The 26,017-nt window shown below is 54.1% G+C and overlaps 5 protein-coding genes across 5 annotated transcripts; all 5 read left to right on the plus strand.

The window, feature by feature from the left end:
• Positions 1–5,990: 5,990 nt before the first annotated feature.
• On the plus strand, positions 5,991–7,487 carry JKF63_06237 (uncharacterized protein; the record flags this gene model as incomplete). Its single annotated transcript, XM_067902187.1, has 1 exon — positions 5,991–7,487. The coding sequence occupies one exon, from the start codon at positions 5,991–5,993 to the stop codon at positions 7,485–7,487; it is 1,497 nt and encodes a 498-aa protein (XP_067758684.1).
• Positions 7,488–8,209: 722 nt separating this feature from the next.
• Positions 8,210–10,078, plus strand: JKF63_06238 (uncharacterized protein; the record flags this gene model as incomplete). Its single annotated transcript, XM_067902188.1, has 1 exon — positions 8,210–10,078. One exon carries the CDS (start codon positions 8,210–8,212, stop codon positions 10,076–10,078), a length of 1,869 nt encoding a protein of 622 aa, XP_067758685.1.
• Positions 10,079–10,882: 804 nt separating this feature from the next.
• Positions 10,883–13,141, plus strand: JKF63_06239 (uncharacterized protein; the record flags this gene model as incomplete). Its single annotated transcript, XM_067902189.1, has 1 exon — positions 10,883–13,141. The coding sequence occupies one exon, from the start codon at positions 10,883–10,885 to the stop codon at positions 13,139–13,141; it is 2,259 nt and encodes a 752-aa protein (XP_067758686.1).
• Positions 13,142–15,467: 2,326 nt separating this feature from the next.
• JKF63_06240 (uncharacterized protein) lies at positions 15,468–16,967 on the plus strand (the record flags this gene model as incomplete). The annotated part of the gene is made up of 1 exon (XM_067902190.1): positions 15,468–16,967. One exon carries the CDS (start codon positions 15,468–15,470, stop codon positions 16,965–16,967), a length of 1,500 nt encoding a protein of 499 aa, XP_067758687.1.
• A 2,079-nt stretch (positions 16,968–19,046) lies between these two features.
• Positions 19,047–25,511, plus strand: JKF63_06241 (uncharacterized protein; the record flags this gene model as incomplete). Its single annotated transcript, XM_067902191.1, has 1 exon — positions 19,047–25,511. The coding sequence occupies one exon, from the start codon at positions 19,047–19,049 to the stop codon at positions 25,509–25,511; it is 6,465 nt and encodes a 2,154-aa protein (XP_067758688.1).
• Positions 25,512–26,017: the final 506 nt, after the last annotated feature.

Raw genomic sequence — 26,017 nt, forward strand, 5'->3', positions numbered from 1 at the left:
AAATAACTGCCAAAACAAAAACGCTTCGTGCTCACTGCATGATACACACGCATCGTCAAAACTCTCGGACTGCGAGCCTCCACACCAACACCACCAGCAATCATAAAAACAACGCTAAGATTGGTCTCATCATTTCTTATTTTCCTTTGCACTCTACACACTGAAAACTGCCCAGGTGATAGTTGAACCTTAACCCCTGCCGCTGCAGGTTCCCAAAAGTCAGCACAACCTCAACTCTGCTGGTTAAAAAATATATATTTAATGCAGTGGAAGAGAATAACCGTGTGCCTTCACAGCCCCCGAGGGCACCACTGATGCCTGTAAACGACAGCGACTCTGATGCGGCCGGTGAGGCGCGAAAATAGCCTTTCACATGATAGCCTCCAGCCCTCCTGGGCGACAGAGATGAATGGAAAACCCTCCACATGCGACGTCCCTTCAATAACGAGACAGCCCGCACACACCCAGCACAAGAGCCCACGCGAACCACAACCCGCTTTGACAAACGACTCAACATGATGGACCCTCGCCCCTTTAACTGCCAGGTACCCTCCAAGCTGCGTACCCCACACAATCCCAAACAGTAGCCTCAAAAATAAGCCATCCCCGCAGCCATGAACCCCTTACGCTGCAAAAACTAGCTTAACTTTATTGTAATCCACACAGCCTTCACAACCACAACAAATCACCTTGGTGGGCGACATCACCCCACAACCACCAAAGCCCCCAATAGCACGCAGAAAAAATTTTGGCCCCCCCCCCTCCCTCCCAACCCCGGCCCGCCGCACACCCATCAAGCGGTGCAATGCCAACGCTAGCCACGCACTGCGGCTATCCCTGGCGCAGTCGCTCGGGCACGGGCTCTGCCCCAAACTCTGACACCCCCACCCGCGCCGCAGGACACCCAAGAACAGCACCCCACCACGCAGGCTGCCACGCGGCAAGGCCCACCCACACCATCCAGGGCGACCCAGGCACGCACAACCCCCCACCCCCAAGCAGCGGGCAGCAAAGGCCGAGCGAAGTCCATCCAGGCCAGGATGGCATTCTGCATACCACACGGGTGGAGCAAACAGGTCCGCTGTCGCCGGTCCCCCCCCCTCCTCCCCGGCACAACACCGCCCGGGACCTGGCCGCCGACATCCATGGCGATGAATCACCCCAAGCGCCCCACACCCTAAGCGCCAGACCCCCATCAGCATTCGGTGAGCCTCAGCGTTGGCGAAAGGGGGGGGAGATGAGGGCTGCCTGCTCCTAATCGCAGCAGGCTCGTAGACCCAACTATGTCCCAGAACTTTTGCGACATTCTCGACCAGGGCGCGATGACCTCGGAATGAAGCGGATGGATCAATGATTCGAGACAAAAAGACATGCAGCGTTCTTTCAGCCAGTGCCTTGGCAGTTTGTGTTCAGTCGCCTGGAAGCTATTTTGTCAATTTCCCAATATCTGGCATGAGCAAGTTGAGAACACGAAAAGTGTGATCGCAACAGCTCAAAGTGATGACTGGTCGTTTTAAAAGCGATGAAAAAATTGCTGTGGTGCTGTCAAAGGTGTAAAAAAAACTACCCATAAAAAAGTCAGGGACCCAACCCCTTAGCGCGATGCCCCGGATCCAATTTCTCCGCAGTTAGTCGGCATAGGATTGCAAAAAAAATTCCGGAAATGGAATCTGAAGCCTACCGCGTTGATGATCTGCTCCAAATTCCTGCTCAAAGGCCCCACCCCGCCCGACAAGTTAGAGACCCAAAGGGCAGAGCGCGCGGAGCCAAACATTGGTCAAAGAGTGGGTGTTGCGAACAGGCGAGGTATCAACGATTAGTTCAGCGCCATTTCTCCAGACAACTACATATTTTTAGTGCGTGCGTGTATCTAAACGCAAAACGTGTAATAAAAGTACGGTGCAAAAAGCACAGAAGACCCAACATGGACGCACCGTGCCGACAGCAATCAGCACCTCGCACCCCAACCAAGGCCAAGCGACAGACGAGCCTCGCGCAATTTACGAACTGGGTGAAAAGGGCACATCGCGAATGTACTTTCCACAGGACTCACGAACATCAAGAATCCGCAAATATAATCGCCAATACCCCTTGTGGGGGGAGGAAAAAGCTGTGTGGCGGTTGAATTGCCAAATCGCGCCCCCACAGTCCTGCACCCCCCCCCCCGATACGCACGGCAGCGTCCAGAAGGGAGATTTTCAACGATGACCCCCACACCCCTTCCCGGCGTAAGACCAGTCATGGCGTTGACCCCGCGCATCGCCCACTGGCGAGGGTGAGCAACAACAAATGCACAGTACTCGATCGAGTAAGCGTTCGCCAAGTGCATAAGGATCTGAAAGGTGCAAGTCAAAGCACAGAATCCCGGGTTCTGCGCCAACTCCTCCTCTCTGCGGTAGACTCCAGGGAGGACTATTCAATGAGAATGCCCTATCGCACTCAGCCCCGATTCCGGGAACAGCAACAAACGAACAAAGCGATCCGACGCCATTCAAAAGGGGGGTTGCTCCGTCGGGGGGGGGCGCCCTTGAAGGACATGCTTCGGCGTTTGGGCCAGGTGGGTTTTGCACCTTTTTCATCGCCAGGGCCGCCTAGGGAGTGACCCAAAAACGGTAATGGGCTCGCAAATGTGTACTCAGCAGATCGCAGCAAACGCCGCAGAACGAAAGAAACCCAGCCCGCTTCCACACCCACGGGATAGAGAACATAGAAAATCAACAAATTAGCCTTCCACGTTTCAAAAAATCGCTCCCGAGACCCATTCCATGGTGCTATGGCGGCGGCCGGATAGAGTAAGGCAGCCCACTTGCCAAAGAATGTTGTTTTTTTTGGCACAAAGACAACAACTCTTTCACGCCCTGTGGTTTCTATGCTCGGTGATTGTGAAAAATCCATTTCACAAAAGAGAACGATATGGGCGCGGCTTTTGGCGCTTGACGGCAACGATGGTGCGCTCGGGGGTGCAAAGCTGAAAGGCTATGCCCGCCGACCGGCACACCCCATCCCTTGCCGCCGCTGGTGCGCCCTCCGTGGGGCGAAAGGCCGCAACCTCGGCTTTTGTGGGGGCAATGATCGTAACCACGACATAGGCCTACGTGTGTGTTTTCTTTTTGCGCGCTCGCTCACCGACCCCTTTTGTTAACAAAAGCCCTGCGGTTAGGGAGGGGGAGGAACACGGCCAGCCTACGGGGGTGGGCGGCTGGAGTGTGAACGCTCCTTTTCCCCGGCTGTCGCGTACCCGATCGTCATTCATTTGTAGTGTAGTTGAGGTTTGGGCTTCGGGGGTTCGGTGTGGAGGGGCATGGAAATCAAGCGACGTCGGGTAACACGGAATCGGCCGCACGAGGTGCTGAACAGCGTGCGCTCCAATGAGGCTCTGTATTAGCTCCTGGGTTGGGAATGCGATGAATAAAACCAGGACTACCATGAACAAAACGGTTCCCCACCGAAGTGCTATGAGAAGTCACCCCCGAAGGAAAAAGCAACGCCATATGCGGGTCTATGTCTTTCTGTCTCCCTGCCGTGGGGTTCTGCAGCCCAGGCTTGGTGACGGAGGACTTCTTGATCTGCAGATGGTGACCTGACCAAATTTCGCGCCTGCACCGTGGGGTTTCACATACTCGCCACCTTTTTGCAAACCTATACTTTGTCATGGCGCCTCTGGGCTGAAGTTGCCTGCGAAATGACGTGTGGTACGGGCAAATTTGTGAAGGCCAAAAAGAGACTTCACCTAACAATTTGCTCGTAAGGTTAGAGGCGGGATTACGAAAACTTTTTCTTCGGTAGGTGGGGGCGCTATCCGGGTGGCTATTGCCTCCCCTTCGCCAGATTACCGGCTGGGGCTTTTGCGCGCTTTACCATGGCTATGGGTCCATGCGCTGCCGCGGTGGCGCTCGGATTTGGATGCGTGTATCGGGGGGGGGGGTCAGCACCCTATTAAGATACGTAATTGGAGAAACGTTCTGGTTTTCATGACCCGGGGGGCAAGCCATGTGGAGAGCCGCTTTCCGGCACGATTCAGAGGGGATGGGCACGATCACCGCCTGCATAAAGCGCAGCTACGCCGTAGCCGGAGAAAGTGGGGGAATGCAAAAGTATGCAAACCAAGGTGCGCGTGTGATTATCTGTCGTGGCTGGGGTGGTGTTCCACACCTTGGCGCAGGACATGGAGTTCCAGAGGGCCACCAGACGAGAGAATACCGAGGAGGTGGACGGCGGTCGGCGACCCAGATTCTGAAGCGCGCACGGGGTATGGGGTGTCTATGCACAATTTGCTGGATACCTACAGGGCGCTGCCCGTGGGAAGTCGCGGTGCGGGGACCAAGGGTGGGGTTTGAAAACTCCGATGGGCCCTGTCAATCCTTGCAGGCTGCGTGGGTAAAGGGGTGTCGCGCCAGATATTGCGTGATGAAGATGTCTGGGGAAAATAGGGCTGACGTGGTGTTGGTTGGATGCCGGGAAAAGGGTCTGAACTCGACGGCGGCCCAGTTGCTTTAGTGCGGCAGGCGTTGCGCCTGAACCACCTCCGGTTTGTGGCGTTGAGGGTGTTCAGGCACGCCCAATTCTCTGCCTCCAAAGGTGTTGACTTAGGAGACGGCTTTTGTGAGTCAACACACGCGTTTCGTACAGGATCGTGTGGTTCTTTTCACGCGGCCGGTGCTCGAAATACGCGAACCGACGGTCAGGAAGAATTGTCGAAGCACACTGCTTGACTCCATTGCAAAGAGTGTGGGCACAGAATGCCGGGATCTTAGCAGTGATGCCAAAATGGGGATGCAATGTATCGCTGGGTGTGGGTGCGAACGTTTTTTTTCTGGGGGCCTAGCGGGATGGCGTCTCGGACGGCATGCCCGTCATGAATCCCAGGGGAGGAGCAAGGCAGGAGCCAGCGGGTGGATTCCGAAGTCTCTTTGGCCGGGGGGGGGGGGGCTGCGACTGGCGTGGGTTCGTTTTGGGGCACGAGGGTGGGGTGGGGGGGGCTGAGGGCCAAGGGTGCCAGAGCAACAAGGGAGCCAGGAAGTGTTGTTTTCAAGTTGTTACTACGAACTATCGGGGTCTCCTTCGATGTGCTTGTGTGAAAGGGCGGCGCAGGTTCGGTGATCTCAAATATCTGCGGACCTTTTGAGTGTCGTCTTTGGCGGAGAGGGGGCAAGACGGATACGTGGCCCTCGTTTGCGGGTGGGTTCATGAGAGCTTCAGAGAAAGGGTTCCAGACAATTAGCAGTAATGTTAGATGGGTTCTTTGTGTCTGTGCGCAGGCAGTCGCAGCGCCTTGACCGATATGCGTTTGAGAGGCGCAGGAGCCGTCAGCGAAGTAGAAAGCGGTTCCACGTGAGCCCCCCCAGGCAACGCCAATACAATCATGGGCAATAGAGGTTTTAGTGACTTCACGGAGAATACCTCTGCAGAAGCTGTAGTTCCACAGGGGACTTCCCCCCTTCCCATCGAATGGGGAGTTTGTGTAATGATAGTTGCCTGTCTTGCAATTTTCAGCATAAGCTAATGCGTTTATCGGCTCCACCAACCTTCGTTTTTTTTTTGATCTTTTGATATGTAGCTCCAGAGGTCTTGCGATGGTTGTAATCTGAGTTGAGTAGAAGCAGCTGTTGAAAAATTTAATCGATATCTTTTATTTTGTAGGGCAACAGCGTCAAAACTGTTTTTAGGTGCTCCTTTTTTAGATTGTGAGGAACTCTTTTACCCACATGTAACTCTCCAATAGAAAGAAAGAAGAGTTGAAATGCTGCCAAGCGAAAGCATGCAAAAATACTTGAGTATTCTCACAGGCAAAATTAAAGACTGGCTAGGTGCATGGAGTGAGTTCCATTCACACCACCTTTCCACATTTTCACCCAACGGAATTTCTCGGAAAAAGGAAAATGTTCACATTAGTAAATATTCAAGCTACTTCATCTCTGTTTCACTCCGTAAACGTCTGAAACAAATTTCCTGCCCTGTGCAACTCTTTGGGTTTTTTTTTTTGAAGAACGATGGTCTCCGGATTTCTCGACATCGACATATTGAGGGGAAAAAACTACCCCCACACAGAAGACGATCCGATTCCCTGCACGACTCAAGTCGCCGTAAAACTTGTTGATGTGCCTTCAGGGGAAGCTCTGTCAGCTGCACAGCGGTCATCTATACAGCAAAGCTCGAATGCCCCATTTTACAATGACACTTTGAGATTCAGAGTCGAAGAATCACCTGAAAGTCTTTCATTTGTCGTAACAGTGAGCGAACATTCTCGAAAAAAAGAGCCGTATACTCTGCTTCATGGAAAGCAGATTATCGATCTCTCCAAACTCAAAGCGAAACAGCGGTTTGTTATTCCTTTGTTCTCGGAGGATGAACATGAACGCCAAAATGAAATCGACGCAGATTCTCTGAACATCGAAGAAAGTGAACTAGTACCATTCTTGACCGCGCGTATTCAGTTCACAAAGGACAAAAATCTGGACACAGCTGACCCGTATCGCGATGTGGATATCTCAGACAAGAAATTGAAACTAGAGAGCACCGATCAAATTGTTCCGGAAGGAAATCAGTATGTGTGGTTAAGACTTAAAAGTGACAAAAAATGGACAGGCTTCTACCAATATCAACTCTTGGTTACATGGCGGTCTCGTGCCCCCCTCGAAACAGAGGCACAGGGCAACAAAAAACTACGAAAAAGTGGTACCGGCAGCGTGGCGCCGACTGCTGCCGGAGACACTGGTGTGATGCGAACAGTGGGCGACATTGTAACCGGAAAATGGTGCTGCCGCCGCACGCACCAGGTGCTCACGCGAGTTTGTATCACTGCAGAGAAATACGGAAGAAAAGAGACGGATCTCACATTCACCCCAAAGGAAGAAGTAGCGTTTCGCACCAACAAAAAGGCGCGCTCTGTTTTACTCGAACAGATTTGCATGAGCAGGTTGGAGAACCCTAGTGGCAGCCATCTTCGAGATTGGCTGAACAGAATATGGTTTCTTTTTGTAACCGGCCTCGACAACGATCCTTCAGGGTCGCGTGTCTTGAGCTACGAGGTGCGAAAGGTTGTTCACGACGCACACTTCACAGAGGCCGACGCAATTATATTGGAGGCATGCCTTTTATTTTCGTTTGTACCATCTCTCAAGTATGAAACCTGTCAAGCACTTGCCGAGTCTGATCATCAAGCTGTTCCGTGGGAAAAAATGATTGAGGGGACTCAGACTGCGGCTTCTCAGTGCCGTGTGAGTCTAGCGCAATATCAATTCACTCACGTTTTTATTTCCTTTGTTGGCTCACTTCTTGACACGCTCACCGAGGCAGAGGTGGTCAAGGCTGTGACCGAGTTCAAGCCTGCCATATGGGATGCGCACCAGCGCATTACCAAAGGAGCAAAAAGCACTATTGTTTTTCTTAAAAAGCAAGGCCGCTTGCCCGCTTTGAAGGACAATGGTATTAATATTGATCATTTGGACGCGCTGGGACGCCGCAAAAAAGCGCCCAAGTTTGTGTGACGAAAAATTTCGTTTATAACAGCACGAATTCCCGGGACCGGAAAACTGTTCTCCGCTTTATCCTTCGATGTACGGTACGTTAACTTATACACACAAACAGTATCTTTTTTTTTTCGATCCCGTTTCAATATGTGATTCCACTACCAAAAAAAAATCGTTATCGTTGCGTGATAAGCTACACAGCCGGAAATAATATCAGGACTCGCTCGCGTAGCGAAGATATGAATGAAAGTGGTTCTCTTACATGGTCCATCACCTCTGAAAAAAAAAACATGCCAGGTTTTTTTTTTGTTCTTCTATTACCACTTTTTTTTTTCGCTTGCCAATGCTCTGATGTAGTTTTTTTTTTTTCGAAAGTTGGAAAGAATACAAAGTGATGGAATAAAAGTGGAAATTAACTGAAAGAGAAAATTCGGAGGCGCTTCCTGCAATAAAACGCATTGATTGTCTTCCACAAGTAAGAAGGCGCTAGTTGCAACATTCGTTTTATACGCCACATTTTATTTTTACGATCAGAAGCAGCGTTAATTTGTGTGAAATTTCGCTGGTGACTAATTTTCATGATTTTACTCCCAATTTGTGCTCTCCAATACTGATTTTTTCTTTTTGATGAACGACACAGGTGAAAATGTTATACACATGGGCAGTGACGGTTTTTTTTACCATCCACAGCTAAGCAGGTTTTCACTCTCCCTTTCCCACCAGTGCATCTCTCCTGAACAATGCTGCCACCCGAGTCGATTTCCCGACTAGTCGTAATTCTAGCCAGTGTTGTCATACTCGTCGGCACCGCGGTGTCGGGTGTACGCGTTGGGGTGACAAGGTGTGGCGGGACCATATCTATCGACAGTCAGTATCTTCTTGACCCTTTGTGGTCCATTACACCTTTCCGAGACCGGATCGAAAGTTCAAGTAATGGCTCTCTCGTCTTTGAGAAACGAACATTTTCTGCAGCGCTAACGGAGCTGATCGTAATGGAGGCTGGTATGAACAGCAACAGTGTGACTGTGTTCGAGATTGTACCGGTAACAGGGACACGCAAAGAATATGTTCCGGGTTCATCGAGTGGAATTGGGCCGTGCTCGGTGACTCTGGACCCTTTAGCTGGCGCCATAGAGGGAGTTGTCTCTCGAGGCGCTCGCTTCACTCTTCTCAACGCGCTTGATGCAAGCGGCGAGGAGTGCGCCTCGGCATTGACTGTCGTTCTGCAGCCCCATAAAGGAGCTGCGACCTCAGTTTACCTCACTAGGAACAAACTCGCATACTCAAGCTCAATCACATTAGTCGGGGGCTCCGACGTTACGTGGCCGATGACGCTCACCTTCAGTTCTGAATGCACCATTCAGCTGATTCTCCTTCTGGATCGGTATGGCGCAATCGATCGATGGTTTGTTTGGATTCCAATAACAGTCTATACGGGCGTAGTAGCGGCTTTTTCGCTTCTCCTCCTCCTCCTCCGCTCTCGACTTCCCGTACACCTTGCCGGGGTTTACCTGTTCCTGGTCTGTCTAGGTTTTTTTGGCTCGTGTGTTGGTCTTGTTCTCGAGCTGCTTCAATGGCAAAGAGCAGTGGGACGGCTGTATCCTTTTCCAGACTCCGTGACGCTTTACTGTTGTCTCTGCGTTTTATACACACTGCTTTTTGTGCCTGTTTTCTGTCGCCAAGCGAGCAGCACGATTCTTTTCATGGGGGTAATTCGGTTTCTCATTTTTGGCCTCAACTGTTCCCTGTGCGTCGGTTACTGGATCATGGGTCAAGTGTTACTGGGTTCGCTGGCCGTAGTTCAGTTTTTAGTCACAAATTGTATTCTCACTTATTACTACGCCTACGTTTCAGTGCATTTGCAACATAGAGTAAAGGGAGCGTTGTCTCTGCCAAAGTTTTCGAACAATTTTTTGTATCTCTGGTGCGTACCTGTTACACCCTTCGCGTGTTGCGCGCTGATGTACTACGACCTCTATTTGCTTTCTCACCGCAACCTTGAGCGCGATGCCGCGGCTGTTCACATGCAGGATGTCGTTCGCATCTACAATGCTCAACTGTCATTGCCGCTTCTTTTTTCCCAGAATGTGTTTGGAGTTGCACTCTTGGCAACCGCGTGCGCGTATTACACACCCCTTGTTACGCTTCTTTTTGTGGCACTTCTCCTTTGTGTTGTGCACGTCATTTTTGTGATTGAACAATACAAGAAAGAGTGGGCACGGTGGCATCGGCAGGACGCCTACTTGGGGTTCTGCGGACACCTTTCTCTCTCCGCAGTCATGACGGCGCTCCTCTCCCCGGACTACGAAGAGAACGTGTCGCGTAGAGCCAGTTCGCTTTCATGCAATGTTCAACGAGCTCCCCAGCCGATGCAGTGTGGAGGAGACATCGTGGCACATGAGGCAGAGGAAATACTTTTCACCCCCCCCTCATGGAGCGATACCAGCGAAGTGTTTCTTCCGCCCCTCCCACTATCTCATCGTTTGGGCGGTGTTAGTGGCTCTACGTCTCAAGAGCTCTCCGCAAGCAAATCTGCAGCATTCTCTACCAGGTCTAGGCAACATATCCGCGGGGGTGTGGAGTATTGGCCGAGCAGCGTGGAGCGGTAACACTCGTGCGGGGGTGGTCATGTCGCGTCACCATGATGTCTTGACGAGGCTTGCTTGTTTTGGTAGCCCGACGATGCGAGCCTCGTCAGCACACGATTTATGTTTCGGGGCTTTATCTGAGCTTTCCTACCCTGTACTTATACTGCTTTTGTTTTGTTGCTCCCGCCTACCATAACCACGGGGTGGTGGTGTAGCAGAGCAAATGGAAAGCTGTGAAGAGAAATGTGTATTCCTCCAGAGTGGTGGGACTCAAAAACAAAAAAGGATGCCCTGTTTTGATCCCCTCCCTCCGCCCTCCGCCCCCCCCCCAATTCTCATCCCCAAACCGAACACTTGAAGCACGGGTGGAACAGTTGAAAAGGAGTGTAGCTTCGCGTCCACTTGAGCGTGAACACCGAAGCCCTTTCTGAACAAAAACGCCAAAGGGCCGTCGTGCACCGCCATTCAAATCTGCCGCTTTTCCCCATGACTCTCTCTCTTGTTGTTTCCCTGTTTGCGTAAAAACTAGTTGGCTCCATTTTCCTCTTTCTTTTTTCTCTTACTCGCTACCCACCTCTGCCGACTTTTTATTTTCGTTGCTTGAAAGCAATAGTCAGGAGACGGAAGAGCAGGCAGAAAATTTCACAGGGTCTACAGTTTTCAGTAACACGGCCTCTACCACGGTGCTTGGCAGCGTGTGCGTGCGTGCATGTGTTGGTGAACGCGCATGTGACACACCGAGTGAAATTCTTTTCTTTCGAAGAGCTCATTTGCTGTGACTTTTATGTCCTGCCAGCCGCTTGCTGACGTACTTGACAGACGTCAATGTGGAACAGCTTACTAGATCAAATCCAACAGCGGATTGACGATGCTGTGGATCTCCTTGGCGACGATGAGGTGGAGGATTTCGAGCAGGAGGATAGTGCACACGTTGGGCTAGACACTACCCTTTCTTTGAAGGGCTCCGCGCTGCGCCAGCCGCCGCTTTCCTCTTCCAAAAGCTTGGACACAGGCGCTGGGGTGGAAAGATGGGAGGAGAATGAGCTGAGCGAGGCGCTGCTCTCGCCGACTACCCCAGAGGCCTTCTTGCGTGGACCTGCACTGGTGGGTACTATGCCACCAGCGTCTCCGACGCCGCTTTCATCATCGTCCACACACAGCCTCTCGGTAATCACCTCGCAGTCTAAACCCGCGGCGTTGTGCGACGGTGGAGATGTGCTTCCCTTCGCCACCGAATCACCTCCCTGTCTGCCACCCTCAAAAGAAGCAGGGCAGCAGGACTCCTCCAGTAATGTTCTTTTCGACGCCACTCCCTCGCGAGCAGGGGGTGGACTTGAGCTACAGGATGGCGAGGCGTCAAGGTCACTTGAAGGGCTTGCAGCACCACCTTCACTTGGCGCATCGTCGGCAAAGTCGCCACCGCTAGAGGCGGTTGAAGTTCAGAATTCGTCGCAGCCTCAACCAGAAGGGACTCCTGCCATGACTACTGACCCGTCTTCAGTGCTTTCGGCTAGCGAACGTGCTCTAAATGCGCCGTGTTACCCGGCTCCATCGTTGCCTGTTACGGCTGAACCTTCACCTCCACCGTCTTCGACGGCGATGGCGAGGGAGTCTAGTGACCTGGGGCAGCTGCTACGATTCCAAGAGCAGCTGGCAAAGGAAATGGAGAACGTGACTACGTTGCAGTGCGAGAATGCATACCTGAAGGACCGCGTTTCTGTGCTTGAAGAAGAGTTGGCCAACGCCACAGCTTCCCTTGCTCAGAGTGGGGAGGGAGAGCGTCATATATCGCTGCTGATTGAGAAGCTCGGAAGAGAGAGGGAGAGACGCAAGGCGGTGGCGGAGGAGCGGAGTGAGCTGAAGAAGCGTGTACAGGACCTTGAAGAGGAGTTGGAGGCCTCCCGTGTTCGGGAAGAGAGCTGGAGAAGTAACCAGGAACGGGTACGAGGTAGCCAGATCGCCGCACAACAGCGCATTGCTCAGCTCGAAAAAGACGCACAGATTTGCAACGCTCTCGTTGACGACCTCACGACCCAACTCAACGAAGCGAAGCACTCGAATGGGGTCCTGGAAAACCAAGTAGAGGAGCTGAGAGTGAGCTACGCCACCCAACTGGATACCGTAAAGGAATCCAGCAGTGGCACCGCCGACCAACTTCGCCACGAAGTAGAGCAGCTGCGCAGCTCTTTGCAGAATCTTTCCAATGAGTACACTACACGAGTGGCGGGGCTGGAGCATGAAGTGCAAAGCGCAAGCATGCGTGCTCATCACGCGGAGGTCCGTCTGAGTGAGATTGAGATTGAGTCTGTCAACACATTGCAGGATCTCCGCACTGAGCTTGAGGATTACCAGCGCTGCAGTGCCACCTGGAAGGCGGAGGCGCAGAAAACGCGCAACGAGTATACGGAGCTACTTGATCGGTACGCGTCACTGAAGCGGTCTCGTGCGGAGGCGGAGGTCGATTTGCGCGATCGGTTAGGTTCTGAGTCCAACACAGTGTTGGCTCTGCGGAAGGGCATCAGTGAATGGGAAGAGCGATATCTGGCACTGCAGGAATCCGTCAGTGTTTTGCAGACGGAGATAGGGGAGCAGCGGAAGGTGATCCTGCAGCTTGAATCCACAATTCAAAAGATGAAGGCCTCTAGCGCTGAGAGGCTGGACCCGCCTTCAAGTGAAGTCCTCCTGTGTGCGAGCACGCCGGCTGAGGGGAGGGCTCCGTCATCGGAGCCTCCTCAGTCCGCATTACATCTGAGCGGACGACTAGGGGGGCGGTTAATGTCAGTTCCTCCCCCGAATCCTTTCGTGAGCGTGGAGCGATCACCCTGGAGCGATTCAACGGACCGCAGGACACGCGAGCGACTCCAGCAGGAGGTGGTTCGGCAGTCCGCCGAGCTGGAGCGCCTGCGGGTCGCAAGCGGTGAGGTTGAGGCCTGGAAAGAAAAATACAATCGTTTGCAAGGGGAGCATGACTTGCTGCTTCAGTTATATGGACAGCTCGAGGAGAGCGTGAGTGTGTTGAAAAAGAAAGCTGCTGCCGTTGTTTCGTCTGCTCCCGACTCCGCATCCGCCGCTGCTGCGTCGTAGCGTCCTGCGCTGAGGTGGTGGCAGAGGGAATGACACCTAATAAGGATGGGTGAGAAAACAGAGGTACCTGCGTTAGCGGGGGCGCATCGTGAGACGGTCACTGAGCTGAGATCATCAAATGCACCAGGCATTTGTCGGCGAAAAAGCTGTCTTCTTATTTCAGTTTCTTCTCTTACTGAGCCAACTCTTTTGGCGGGGCCAGCTGAGCGCGCTGTGAAGATGCAATGCCTGGCTCTTGTGTGTGTGTGTGGGGGGGGGGAAGCCCATCAGCCCCCATCTCCCCCCCCCTTTCGCCAATGCTGAGGCTCACCCAATGCTGATGGGGGTCTGGCGCTTAGGGTGTGGGGCGCTTGGGGTGATTCATCGCCATGGATGTCGGCGGCCAGGTCCCGGGCGGTGTTGTGCCGGGGAGGAGGAGGGGGGGGACCGGCGACAGCGGACCTGTTTGCTCCACCCGTGTGGTGTGCAGAATGCCATCCTGGCCTGGATGGACTTCGCTCGGCCTTCGCTGCCCGCTGCTTGGGGGTGGGGGGTTGTGCGTGCCTGGGTCGCCCTGGATGGTGTGGGTGGGCCTTGCCGCGTGGCAGCCTGCGTGGTGGGGTGCTGTTCTTGGGTGTCCTGCGGCGCGGGTGGGGGTGTCAGAGTTTGGGGCAGAGCCCGTGCCCGAGCGACTGCGCCAGGGATAGCCGCAGTGCGTGACTAGCGTTGGCATTGCACCGCTTGATGGGTGTGCGGCGGGCCGGGGTTGGGAGGGAGGGGGGGGGGCCAAAATGTTTTCTGCGGCAGAATGGCAGTCTAGTGTGCTCCACTCTTCCCGTATCCTTTTCAACTTCGTTTCGATTTCCTTCTGTGTTCCCCCCCCCCCCACCCAACTCGTCCCATTCCACGTTAGTTTGTCTTGTTGCTGAACGTCTGTATTCAGGATTTGTACTACGGGATCACATAGAGGTTCCCAGAGGGTCGTGAAGGAGGGGGCCGCACGCTTTTTTCCACGGAGCGTTCTCGGTGCAGTTGGGCTCGTTTATGCACCCGTGTACTTTCCCAGTTCCTGCGCGACTTCTGATGATGTCGTGGGCGCGTCATTTAGCTGAGGAGGGGTACCCCCCGGTGGCAACGACCGCCGCCACCACCACTACAGTAATATGGCGTCGTGTACATTCTTTGTTAGCCGCTACGAGCGAGTTGTTCAACTGTGCGCCATCTTTTTCTTTTTTTTTTTCCGCCTTTCTGTGCAGGCGTGCATTGTGGTCGAGACCAATTGTTGAGGAGGGGAAAGAGGGTAGAGAGCAACACGAAAAGAGGATAGCAAGGGAGAAGGTGGGATCTCTTCGGATTGTGGCGGTGACGCGGTTGCTCGCTCTGGAAGCACATGGAAGTACATATCCATATATTACTTTTTTTTTTCAAGGGCTTTTCCCCGTCGATGGCTGCTGCGCTGTCTAGCCTCGTTTTTTCCCTTCAATTCTCTTCTGCTCCCTTTGCTCTCCCCCTTCCCCTTTCCCTTCCGCTTCCCCTCATGTGTCTTTCAGCGATGGCTCTGATGGTTGTGACGGTGTGGTCCCGACGCCCTTGGTGCCCCCTCAACCCCTGTGTATCTCTTTCTGGTGTCCTCTGCTTTGCACATTCAATCGCTTTCATACGCCCCCCCCCCCCCCCCTGGTTCTCCAGGACATGGCGGTGCCTCCACGTTTCTCTGTCTTGCGCTTTGAAGAAAAGAAACACCATACCGTTTGAGGGAACAGCTTGCGCATCCTTCTGTGCCGGTGAGCTGTGCACACACGAAGAAGTACTTCAGCACAAATGGCCGCACAAGGATCGTTACTAGACTACACAATGAGGTAGTGAGGCGAGCGACAAGAACTAAAATCCGAGACACACAAAGGGTGCGCACCATGGCGACCATCAGGAGGCGCGCCATAATATTTTTGCCGATCACTTATCCAGGGTGTGCCTTCTGCGGGACATCACCGCCTTCTCTGCCTCAAAAGACACTCCGTTTTCTCTCTTTGTCTCCCTCTCTCTCTCACACACACTCACTCACTTCTCCTCCCCGCTGCTCTCGCTGCCCTGACGGCGCTAAGTTGCCTCAGGTGGTGGTTGCGGGAGTCTTGAGCAGCGCTTTGTTATTTCGCCCGTGACCGGGGGGGATTCTGGGGCACGAGGCAGGTGCTGGGTTACGGTAGCGCCTGCGTTTGTTGAGGTTGGGCGCCTTTTTTTTTGCCCACTCCGTGCATAAGGTGGAGGCGGTGAGCACCGCGACTCAACCAAGAGCTGCGAGTGGCAGTTGTGACACCGACGGCAGGCCGCCACGACGCACTTGCCAACGATGCGGAATGATCAGAATTGCAGCAGCGTTCCAGTGAGTAGCAGCCATGCGCGAGAGGGAGCGCGTGTCTCTGCTGCGGACTCCGTGACACTACTGACGGCCCCACTCTTTGCGAAGGCCACAAAAGATATTCAAAGCACTGCGCGGCACCAAGAGGAGCAATTGAAGGATTTGTTTGTGCTGATTCGCCACGGCGAGCGGCAGGATCACGCTGATCGCGCATGGAAAGGCAACGCGCTTCTCCCTTTCTACGATCCGCCCCTCTCAAATGCCGGTCGGATGCAGTGCTTCGAGACGGCGCTCAAGTACTTCGCCCTTCGGCAGGAGAGGAGGGTAGAGCAGCGCATCCGCGGAACGTTCACGCTCTTTCTCGTGTCCCCCTTTCATCGCTGTATCGAGACTGCAGCAGTGATGAACGTCATTGCCTTCGAGGGGAGAATGCCAATGTATGTGGATCCTCTTTTGTCGGATTGGCAACAGGCAAAGGTGTTTCGCACCGCTCCTCTACTTGGAGGTTCCTACGTTTCCAGCGGTGCACCCAGTCTCCCCGGTGCGGAGGGCGATAGGCTTCTCTTTCAACCGCAGGTGGAAGCGCTTCGCACAACGCTAATCCCATTCCTGAGAACGCGCGCTTCGGAGGAAACTGAGCTACTTGCCGAGTACAATATCGGCCCCGGGGTGGTGAGTGCATGGGTCAAATACGCAGAGGAATGGTTGAATACGCACACCTCACTTCCTGTGTGGACGTGCTCCGCGACGACGAGTGCTATCGAGGCAAAGATCGCCTCGCACTCCGACGGCGCGGCCGGGATGCGTGCGGCATGTCGGACGGCTACCAAAAGCTCCCAGTCATGTTCATCAGATGGTTTGAATGAGGGGTACCACGGCTGCGGCGTCGCACACCCTGAGGGCAAGTCTGACTTGGTCCGGCGCTGCGAGCAGATGATGAAAACTCACTTTCTGCGATGTGATGCAGGAGGGTCGGGTTCCATGGTGCCGTTGTCTCTGCAGACTGCCGTGGCTATGGAGCGAAAGACGCGTTTGCCCAAGTACTTTCAGGTTTGGGCAGAGCGCACAGCCGCAAACCGCGAGTCTGCCGGGCCACCAGCGCTGCTACCACCGATGCATGTCATGGCAATCACACACGCCGACGTGGTGTCTACGCTTTTGGAGGTGTGCTGTCCCAAGTACCACGATAAGGGTGCTGGTTACTCAGTGCCGTATTGCAGTGTCACGACGCTTCAGCGGTACAACAATTACTACCGGATCCCAACCATGGAAGAGCGACAACAAAGGAAAGCGTCTGTGAGCACCGCGGCACCTCAAAAGCGCGGAAAGGGCTATGTGAAGAAGAGAGGCAACATGTTGCCATCCAGGAATCAGCTGACGGCACCGATCCGGACCAAGCCACTCTCGCCATTGCCTGTCGAGTGGAACGTGGAGACGGTGGGCTCCACTGACTTGCTGCGCACTCGAATTGTGATTCAGTACGCCAAGTAGAGGTGATTTTGTGTTTCGGGGTGTCCTGCGCACCACCACGTGCAGAGACACGCAATCCACACAGACGCGCTTTGTATCACCAGAGATATGGGAATCCATGTGCGCTGTGTCTATGTCTGTGTGTCTTTTTTCCTCCCTCTTCTAAATGTATTCATCTATATATTTTTCCCCCACCCCTCACCCCCCTCCTCTTCAGTTCTGCTCGCGTCGCGTTGCGTTCGGTGGCGCACTGGAAATTAAAAAACAAAACGAAAACAAACCAAACCAAACAAAACGGAGAGGAAGGGAACTGTCATCAAACGCAGCACACACGCATACATGTGCGTCTATATATACACATATATATATATTAGATGTGTGTGTGTGTGTGTTTTATTGCATACGCCCAGCGGAGACCATATGATCAGTGTTGTACCCAACTTCTTGTTTCATTGTTTTTCACTTTTTTTTTTCCCAAGCACCATGGGAAGAACAATTCCCACCCTGCGTACAAACGGCCTCTCCTCTTTGTGTGTGTGTTCTTTGGGGGGTGACCGAAAGGCGTTGGGGGAGGGGGGGAGAGGGAGAGGGAGAGGGAAAGGGGGAGGGGAGCGGCAGCATTGCCAAGTGTGTCCCTCTACGCATGCGTGTACGTTCATCCATCTACAGGCGCTTTTGCTATTGTGCCTCCGTGACAAAAGGCGGCGTGAAGAAGGGGTAATCAGGCGCGTGGTCAAGACGCCGAGAACAGGGTAGGGTGCAAGGGAAAATCATCATATGTGCACACCTCTCTTGTCTCCTTTTAGTTCGTGCGTCTTCTCTTCTGAGGTGTTCCGTCTCACTCCCCATATTTTTCTTTGCTTTTCTTCATCTCTGTGTGTGTCCCTCTCTTCTTGTGGTATCTTCCTTTCATATCTCTCGCCGCCCCTTCCCCTTCCCCGCCCCCCCCATGCCGCGCGCACGTAACGGTGGCTTTGTCTGTCTTGCACAACAGATCACCCTTGAAGTTTTGTTCCAGCTTTTCTCAAACGATTGACTTTGAAAGGAATAAAGTCAGCCAACCCCCCCCCTTTTCTCTATCGCGCAAGAGGACTGCCAAGCGGTCACCACTACCACCACCACTACAAGAGTAACTGCGCTGTGTGTTGACTTGTACCTTCTAGTTTTCCGTAGGGCACACCCTCTCATCTTTTTTTTTCCTCCCCAGAAACACCACAAAGCAGTGAGCTGCAAAGAACACACCGACCGAATTATACCCCCTGCAGAGGTCTGTTGCACACACACACACACACACACACATCTAAGCGCGTAAGAAAAGAGAGGGGGTGTCAATACAAGCAAAGTTTAAAGTGTTCCAAAGAAAAATCGCCCCCTCTTTATTTCCCTCTCAGTTTTTTTCTTTTTTGCGGCCCTAAGAACTCAGCACTTCATCAACACGATCCAACGAGTTGTCTTCCCCCCTTTTTTTTGTGTGTGCTCTTATTGTTTGTGGCCACCTCTTCGTTTTGGTTTTCGCACTGTCGACGAGAAGAAACGTGGTTCTTTTCCATGCGACACGCATCCACACACACATCTCCACCTGCATACACGAGGACAACACAGAAGGACTACACGGGAGAGAAACAAGGTACGGAAGCTTAGCGCTACTCTGGGCTAAGCAGACCGTTGCAGGCGTTTTCTCCCGGCGTTGTCTTCTCTGCTCTCCTCCTTTTCTCCAGCCTGCCTACTACCTCTGGCATCCCCCCTCCACCTCTCTCTCTCTTTCCCTTTCTGTGCGTTTAAGCATCCGTGTCGTCTTTTTTTTTTCGCTTCTTCTGGTGTTGCTTTTCGCCTCTTTCCTCTGAGCAGAGAGAGGCAGAAAGACAACGAATCTCCCCTCTCCTCCCCCCCCCCACACCACGCACACACACACACACACACACCGTCTTTCTTCGTATTCCTTTCAGTTGCTGGGATTCTCTTTTTGAATTTCATTTTGCGGATCCCCAGGCCTCGTCCGTTGACCTCCCAATCACTCAGTTCCACTTGTGCGTTTGCTTTCACCCCCTTTTTAAAAGCCCATTTAGCTCGACCGCACTCTACTGAGCTGTGCGCGAGGCGATGCAACCATCAGGTGGTCCCTCTGGCAAACCGCAGTGGGGCGGTGGTCACACTTCATGGGGTACCAATAATGGTAGCTCCAACAACGTTACCGTTCGGCCATCGTTTCATGACCGGGGCACCCGAAGAGGTCCCAGTGGAAAGGTCAATAGGGTCCAGCCTAGCAGCAACGACTTGCCTGCAAAGCAGAACGACGTTCGCGACAGTGTTCCAGTGCAGCGCATCCCGAGCGTTGATCCCGTAGGCTGTTCAGCGGATCCGAAAGTGACTGAGGTGCAGAACCGTGTTGCAGAAAGTTTTTACGGCAAGGAAACAACCGCAAGCTTCCGCTCACTGCAAGGAAATCGTGGTCGTGCCAACGCTGGCCGTGACAGCGACGGCAGTGCAGGCGGTGTGGGGACCAGTGCAGCGATCGATGCCACGCTGAAGCGTTTGACAGCTCTCCTCAACCGAAAGCATTTTGACCCCAAACTTCAGCAGGGATTGTTAAATCCGCAAGGTTCGATGGCGCAAAGCAGCCTGGCAGAGGATATCTTCACAGGTGGTGTGCAGACGAATAGCTTCGTCTCAGAGTGCATGCAAGCGCAGAGACCCGTGGCGTTGCTCACTCACTCCGGGGAGCCGCTTTCGCCCCGCGGCGACCGCGTCGGTGGATCTGGCCGATCGGCGTACCAGGAGCAACGCAAGGTTTCACTGGATATGCTACTCTCTAGCGTTGACGATATCGTGTCACAGGTGTACGTGAACTTTGACGAGGATCTCACCAAGGTGCTGCTTAACGCGCTGGATCGCGTGACAGGTTGCGACACGTTAGATCAGAGGGAACGAACAAAGGTCCGTGTCATTGACGAGCTGCTGGAAGTGTTGGGAGACAAGCACTATGACTTGTTGCAGTGCATCATGTATCGCCCTCGTGAGGTCTTTCTTCGACTCCTTGAAGAGTTCTGCACTTTGGTAGACCCTAGCGATGTCGGGTCGAGCCACTCTTCTAGTGGGCCGAAGGGGCTGACAGTGCGCTTTGTGAAGAATGCCAATCAGCGCTCACAGGGGCAGGGTGTGGGGAGCAGTGACGCAGGAAAGCAGACCGATCAGAAGTGGGTTGCCCACATGAACAGGCGTTACCGTGTCTTGATGCAGGAGTCGGAGCTGGACGAACTTTTCAAGCGGGACTTCAGCGTGAACGGATCCATTATGCCCGCAGGCGCTACGGTCACCAAGAAGTCTGGGCATGTGCGCATCCACATCCCTCCGCCAAGACAGGAGGTGATGCCTGAGAGCAAGCGTGTCTGCGTCGCGACGTCTTTGCCAGAGTGGACTCATCCTGCATTTCTCTCCATCACGCACCTTAACACGATCCAGACCGTGATCTTCGAGACAGCGTTTCACACCTCGCAGAACATGCTGGTGTGCGCGCCCACAGGTGCGGGTAAGACGGTGTGTGGACTGCTGGTGATGCTGCGGTGTATCAGCGAGCACTTCGAGGGTGGTGTCCTGGATCGAGACTTCAAGATCATCTTCGTTGCCCCAATGAAGGCGCTGGCGCAGGAGATGGTGGAGAACTTCTCGCGCCGCCTGGCACCGTTCATGATGAAGGTGCGTGAGCTCACGGGCGACATGCAGTTGACCAAGCGAGAGCTGGCAGAAACACAAGTGATTGTGACAACGCCTGAGAAATGGGACGTCATTACTCGGAAGCAGACCAACGAAGAGTTGGTCAACCAAGTGCGGCTCATCATTATGGATGAGATTCACTTGCTGAACGAGGAGCGCGGTCCGGTGCTGGAGGCGCTGGTCGCGCGGACGCTGCGGCACGGCGAGCTGAATCCGGAGCAGCGGATTCGTCTGGTGGGCCTTTCCGCCACCCTCCCCAACTACAAGGACGTGGCGAACTTTCTGCAGGCGGACTTACGGGAGGGCCTCAAGGTGTTCGGCGCAGAGTACCGCCCTGTTCCACTGGAGCAAACCTTTATTGGGTTGCAGGGTATCTCCGGCCAGCAGAGGTGGAACAAGGAGTTCGAGCTCGACCGTCTTGCATATGAGGAGGTGGTCAAGAACGTACGGGAGGGGCACCAGGTAATGGTGTTTGTGCACTCGCGGAAGCAGACGATTGGACTGGCCAAGTTCTTCATCGAGGAGTCTCAGCGCCGTGGGGAGGAGCACTTGTTTCAGTACAAGGGGGTGATGCCCCCCGCCATCGAAAAGAAAGGCCGCACACTCCAGGGACGGGACTTGGCCACTTTATTCGCTGCCGGCTTCGGCGCGCACCACGCCGGTCTCGTTCGCTACGACCGCACCAGCACAGAGGGTTTCTTCAGGGAGGGGTATCTGCGAGTGCTGTGTTGCACCAGTACCTTGGCGTGGGGTGTGAACTTGCCAGCGCACACGGTGGTGATTCGCGGCACGCAAATGTACGACCCCAAGCGCGGTGGCCTGGTCTCCATCTCGGTATTGGATGTGATGCAGATCTTCGGACGCGCCGGTCGTCCGCAATTTGACACGAGCGGTCATGGCATAATTATATCAGACGACAAGGAGGTGAGCCACTTTCTCCGGCTTATCGCACACGCCTTGCCCATCGAGAGTCAGATGCAAGGCAAGCTGTGCGACCACTTGAATGCGGAGGTGAACGCTGGTACTATATCCTCTGTCATGGAAGCCTCCTCGTGGTTGGAGTACACGTACATGTGGCAGCGAATTCGTGTGAATCCGCTCAGGTACGGGCTAAAGGTGAACAATGTCCGCCAAGACCCGGAGCTCAAGACGGTTCGGTACGAAATGATCAACACCTCCTTCACCGACCTCGCTGTTGCAGGTATGGTGCGTTACAATCCGGAGACGGGGTCTGTGGAGAGCACCGATCTCGGCCGTCTCGCGAGTCACTACTACATCACCTACGAGAGCATCAGTATATTCAACGAGAAAATGCGCCGCCCTGATGACACGTGGATCGATGCGTTGGACATGGGTACTGCCATGAACATTGCCGCTTCCGCCAAGGAGTTCAGCCAACTAAAAGTGCGACAGGAAGAGCTGGATGAGCTGCAGAATCTGCATCAGCTGCTGCCGAAGCAGGTGCGTGAGTTCCGGGTGAGTGGCGAGAGCACCGACGAGACGAGTACGCAGTGGAAGGTAACGACCCTTCTCAAAGCGTACATCAGTCGCCTTTCTGTCGAGACGCATTCTCTGTCCTCTGACATGGTGTACGTGCTGCAGAACATGCCCCGCATCTGCCGGGCTCTATTCGAGATTGAGTTGGAGCGTGGTCACCCCCTCACCACTTACACTTACTTGACGCTCTGCAAGTGCGTGGAGCACCGCTGCTGGGACTTTGAACACCCACTGATGCAGTTTTCAAATTGGAGCCACCGGGTGAACATCACTGACGCCGTGTGGATGAACCTGAACAAGTCCAACCCAAGCATTTCCTTGCTGCAGGAGATGACGGTGAAGGAGGTGGGGCAAATGGTGCACAACGTGCGCGCCGGCCGCGATATTTGCGATTTGGTGTCGAAGTTTCCCTCAGTGAACATCGAAATTGATGTGCAGCCTGTCACTCGTTCTATCCTGCGCGTCAAGGTCACCATCGAGGCAAATTTTGTGTGGAGTCGCGAATTGTCAGGGAGCTCCGAACTCTTTTGGTTACTGGTGGAGGACCAGGACAACCACTTCATTTTCCACCACGAGTCGGTCACGATTACTCGAAAGGAGGTGGAGTCTGGCACACCGCATGTGGTGAACCTTGCTGTTCCCATTGTGCCCCAGTACGATATGTACTCGGTGCGTCTCTACAGTGACCGATGGATGGGGTGCAAAGAAGACTACACTTTCTCCATTGGCCACCTACACCTCCCGGAGGATGCGCAAATGACAACGAAGCTGCTGCCACTGAGCCCCCTGCGGCTGCACGTGATCCCAGAGGAGTACCACGTCATGTACAGCAAATGCCGCCAGCTCAACGCGGTGCAGACACAAATTTTTCACACTATGTTTCACACTGACCAGAACGTTTTCCTCGGTGCGCCGACGGGCAGTGGTAAAACGATAGCGGCAGAGATGGCTATCCTCCGCGTGTTCGAGAAGTACCCCGGAAAGAAGGTGGTGTACATCGCGCCACTCAAGGCCCTTGTAAAGGAGCGTTTGCGTGACTGGAAGGCTCGCATGAGGCTTGTGGGGCGCACCGTGGTCGAGCTCTCTGGTGACGCGACGCCGGACATTAGCGCGTTGGCCAAGGCGGACATTTTGTGTACGACGCCGGAGAAGTGGGATGGCATCTCGCGTAACTGGCAAGTGCGCAGCTACGTCACAGCCGTCAAGCTCCTTGTGTTCGATGAGGTGCACATGCTTGGCACCGACCGTGGCCCGATTCTGGAGGTGATTGTGAGCCGTATGCGCTACATCGGGTGGAACCTAAAGGCGCCGATCCGCTTGGTAGGCCTCTCCACGGCTGTCGCGAACCCAGGCGACCTTAGCTCGTGGCTTGGTGTGGAGAAGAAGTGGGCTGTGTTCAACTTTGATCCATCTGTGCGGCCGGTGCCCATGACGGTGCACATTGCTGGTTACCACGGAAAGAACTACTGTCCCCGCATGGCCACCATGAACAAACCGACTTACAACGCCATTTGCGAGAAAAGTCCGTCACAGCCAGTGATTGTGTTCGTGTCGTCTCGGCGTCAGACGCGACTCACGGCCATGGCACTCATCGGCTTTCTGCTGATGGAGGGCAACACCGCCAAGTGGGTGCACATGGATGTGAACCAGGTGCAGAAGTACACCTCAGAGCTGGATGACCCCTACGTGAAGCACTGCCTTCAGTTCGGTGTTGGCATCCACCACGCCGGGTTGCTGGAGGGCGACCGCAGCATCATTGAGGAGGCGTTCCTCTCAAACCGCATTCAGGTGCTGGTGGCGACGTCGACGCTAGCGTGGGGTGTGAATCTCCCAGCGCACATGGTTGTGGTGAAGGGTACTGAGTACTACGACGCCAAGATGAACTCCTACGTGGACTTCCCCATCACGGATGTGCTGCAGATGATCGGTCGTGCGGGGCGTCCGCAGTTTGACACAGAGGGTGTGGCTCAGGTGCTGTGCCACGAGCCCAAGAAGGGTTTCTACCGCAAGTTCCTTTACGACCCCTTCCCTGTGGAGAGTGCGCTACATAAGCAGCTGCACGTCCACATGAACGCTGAAATCGTATCAGGCATGATCAATACTCGCCAGGATGCGGTGAACTATCTAACGTGGACCTACCTCTTCCGCCGAATAGCACGCAACCCATCCTACTACGGACTCGAGGATGGCTCTCCAAAGGCGGTCACCATCTTCCTTTCCACCCTGGTGAAGGGTGTGCTGGCGGACCTTGAGAGGTGCGGCTGCATCGAGGGGCCGGATGCGATGGGCGAAGACGTTGACCCGGACGCCATCCAGTACACCGTTCTGGGCAAGTTATGCTCGTATTACTACATTTCTCACATCACAGTGGACTTGTTCAACCGCAACATAGAGCCAGACCACTCTTGCGGGGAACTGCTGCGTCTCCTGTGTGACGCGGAGGAGTTCAGCGAATTGCCGATACGCCACAACGAGGATAAACTGAACATGGAGCTAGCTCGCCAGCTGCCGTTGGCTATCCGCGATGGCGAAGCGGATAGTCCGCACGCGAAGGCGTTTCTTCTCTTTCAGGCTCACTTTGAGCGTGCGCCGATGCCGGTCACGGACTACATTACGGATCAGAAGTCCGCCATGGACAACTCGGTGCGGGTGATTCAGGCTATGGTGGATGTGGCCGCCAACAACGGCCACCTGTACGCTGCGCTGCGTTGCATGGCGCTTATGCAGTGCATGGTGCAAGCTCGCTGGTGGGACGACAACTCCCTGCTTCAGATCCCGAATGTGGTGAAAGCAATGCTGCCAGTGATCGAAAAGGAGTGCGATGGGGTACGTGACGCAGCAGAGCTGGCAAACCGGCCGTTAGCGGTGTTGCAAAAGTTCCAGCAGGTACTGGAGATGCCGGCGTTTGGACTAAGAGAGCGGGAGGTGAACGAGGCGATGGAGGCGGTGCGCGGGCTGCCCCTCATTCAGGTCGATCTCACCGTTCAGCAACAGCAGCCTACATCAGTGCAGGTGGCAGATGCGGAGGACGAAGAGGCTGTTGTGACGTACGAGCTGAGGGTGCATCTGCAGCGACTTTCTTTTGGACAGAAGAGCGTCATAGCGCCGCGTTTCTCGAAGGCCAAAGATGAGCAGTACTGGGTGGTGGTTGGTCACGAGCCGACGGGTGAGCTTGTTGCCTTGAAGCGAGTGAATCGACTTCGACAGAGCAGCGTGGCGACGCTGCGGATCGAATGGGACGAGGACTGGGCACAGTACAGCCGAGACGGTACCGTGGAACTGAACGTGTATCTAATCTGTGACTCGTACATTGGCATGGATCAGCAGTACAGCTTTATCCTTCCTCGTCCGATCTGAGCTGCTGTTCAGGCCTTGCAGAAACAAGCGTTTTTTTTTTTGGATGCTTTCAAGGGCATCGTGAATGCTAGGATGATGTTGCGCGAACATTAACACACACACACACACACACACAAACACACACAGACAGACGGGACTCCAAACAAATATGCACTTCTTCGTGGAGGTCAGGGTCAGGAGGAGCCATAGCGGCCGTGTGTGCGCTCGCTGCCACTTCTGGTGTGTGAAGAATACATCTCAAGTTAAATTAGTGTGCAGTGGACATCTCATTGACACACCAGAGAGCACAGAATGTGCTTGAAGTGACTGTCGATCCTCAGCATTTTTTTTTCACCTCTTCAAAACTCTCCGGGCAGAAGCTATCACTGACACGACCCCCCCCCCCCCCCCACACACACACACACTCCTAGACATGTCCACCACAGGCATCTCAGTATGCAGAGAGGGGGAGAGGGGCACGCCATTGCCCCCGATCAGATGAATGTTCTCTACCGTGTGTCTTTTTT

Source organism: Porcisia hertigi, chromosome 13, assembly GCF_017918235.1.
Source record: "Porcisia hertigi strain C119 chromosome 13, whole genome shotgun sequence".
In the NCBI taxonomy this organism is placed as follows: Eukaryota; Euglenozoa; class Kinetoplastea; order Trypanosomatida; family Trypanosomatidae; genus Porcisia; species Porcisia hertigi.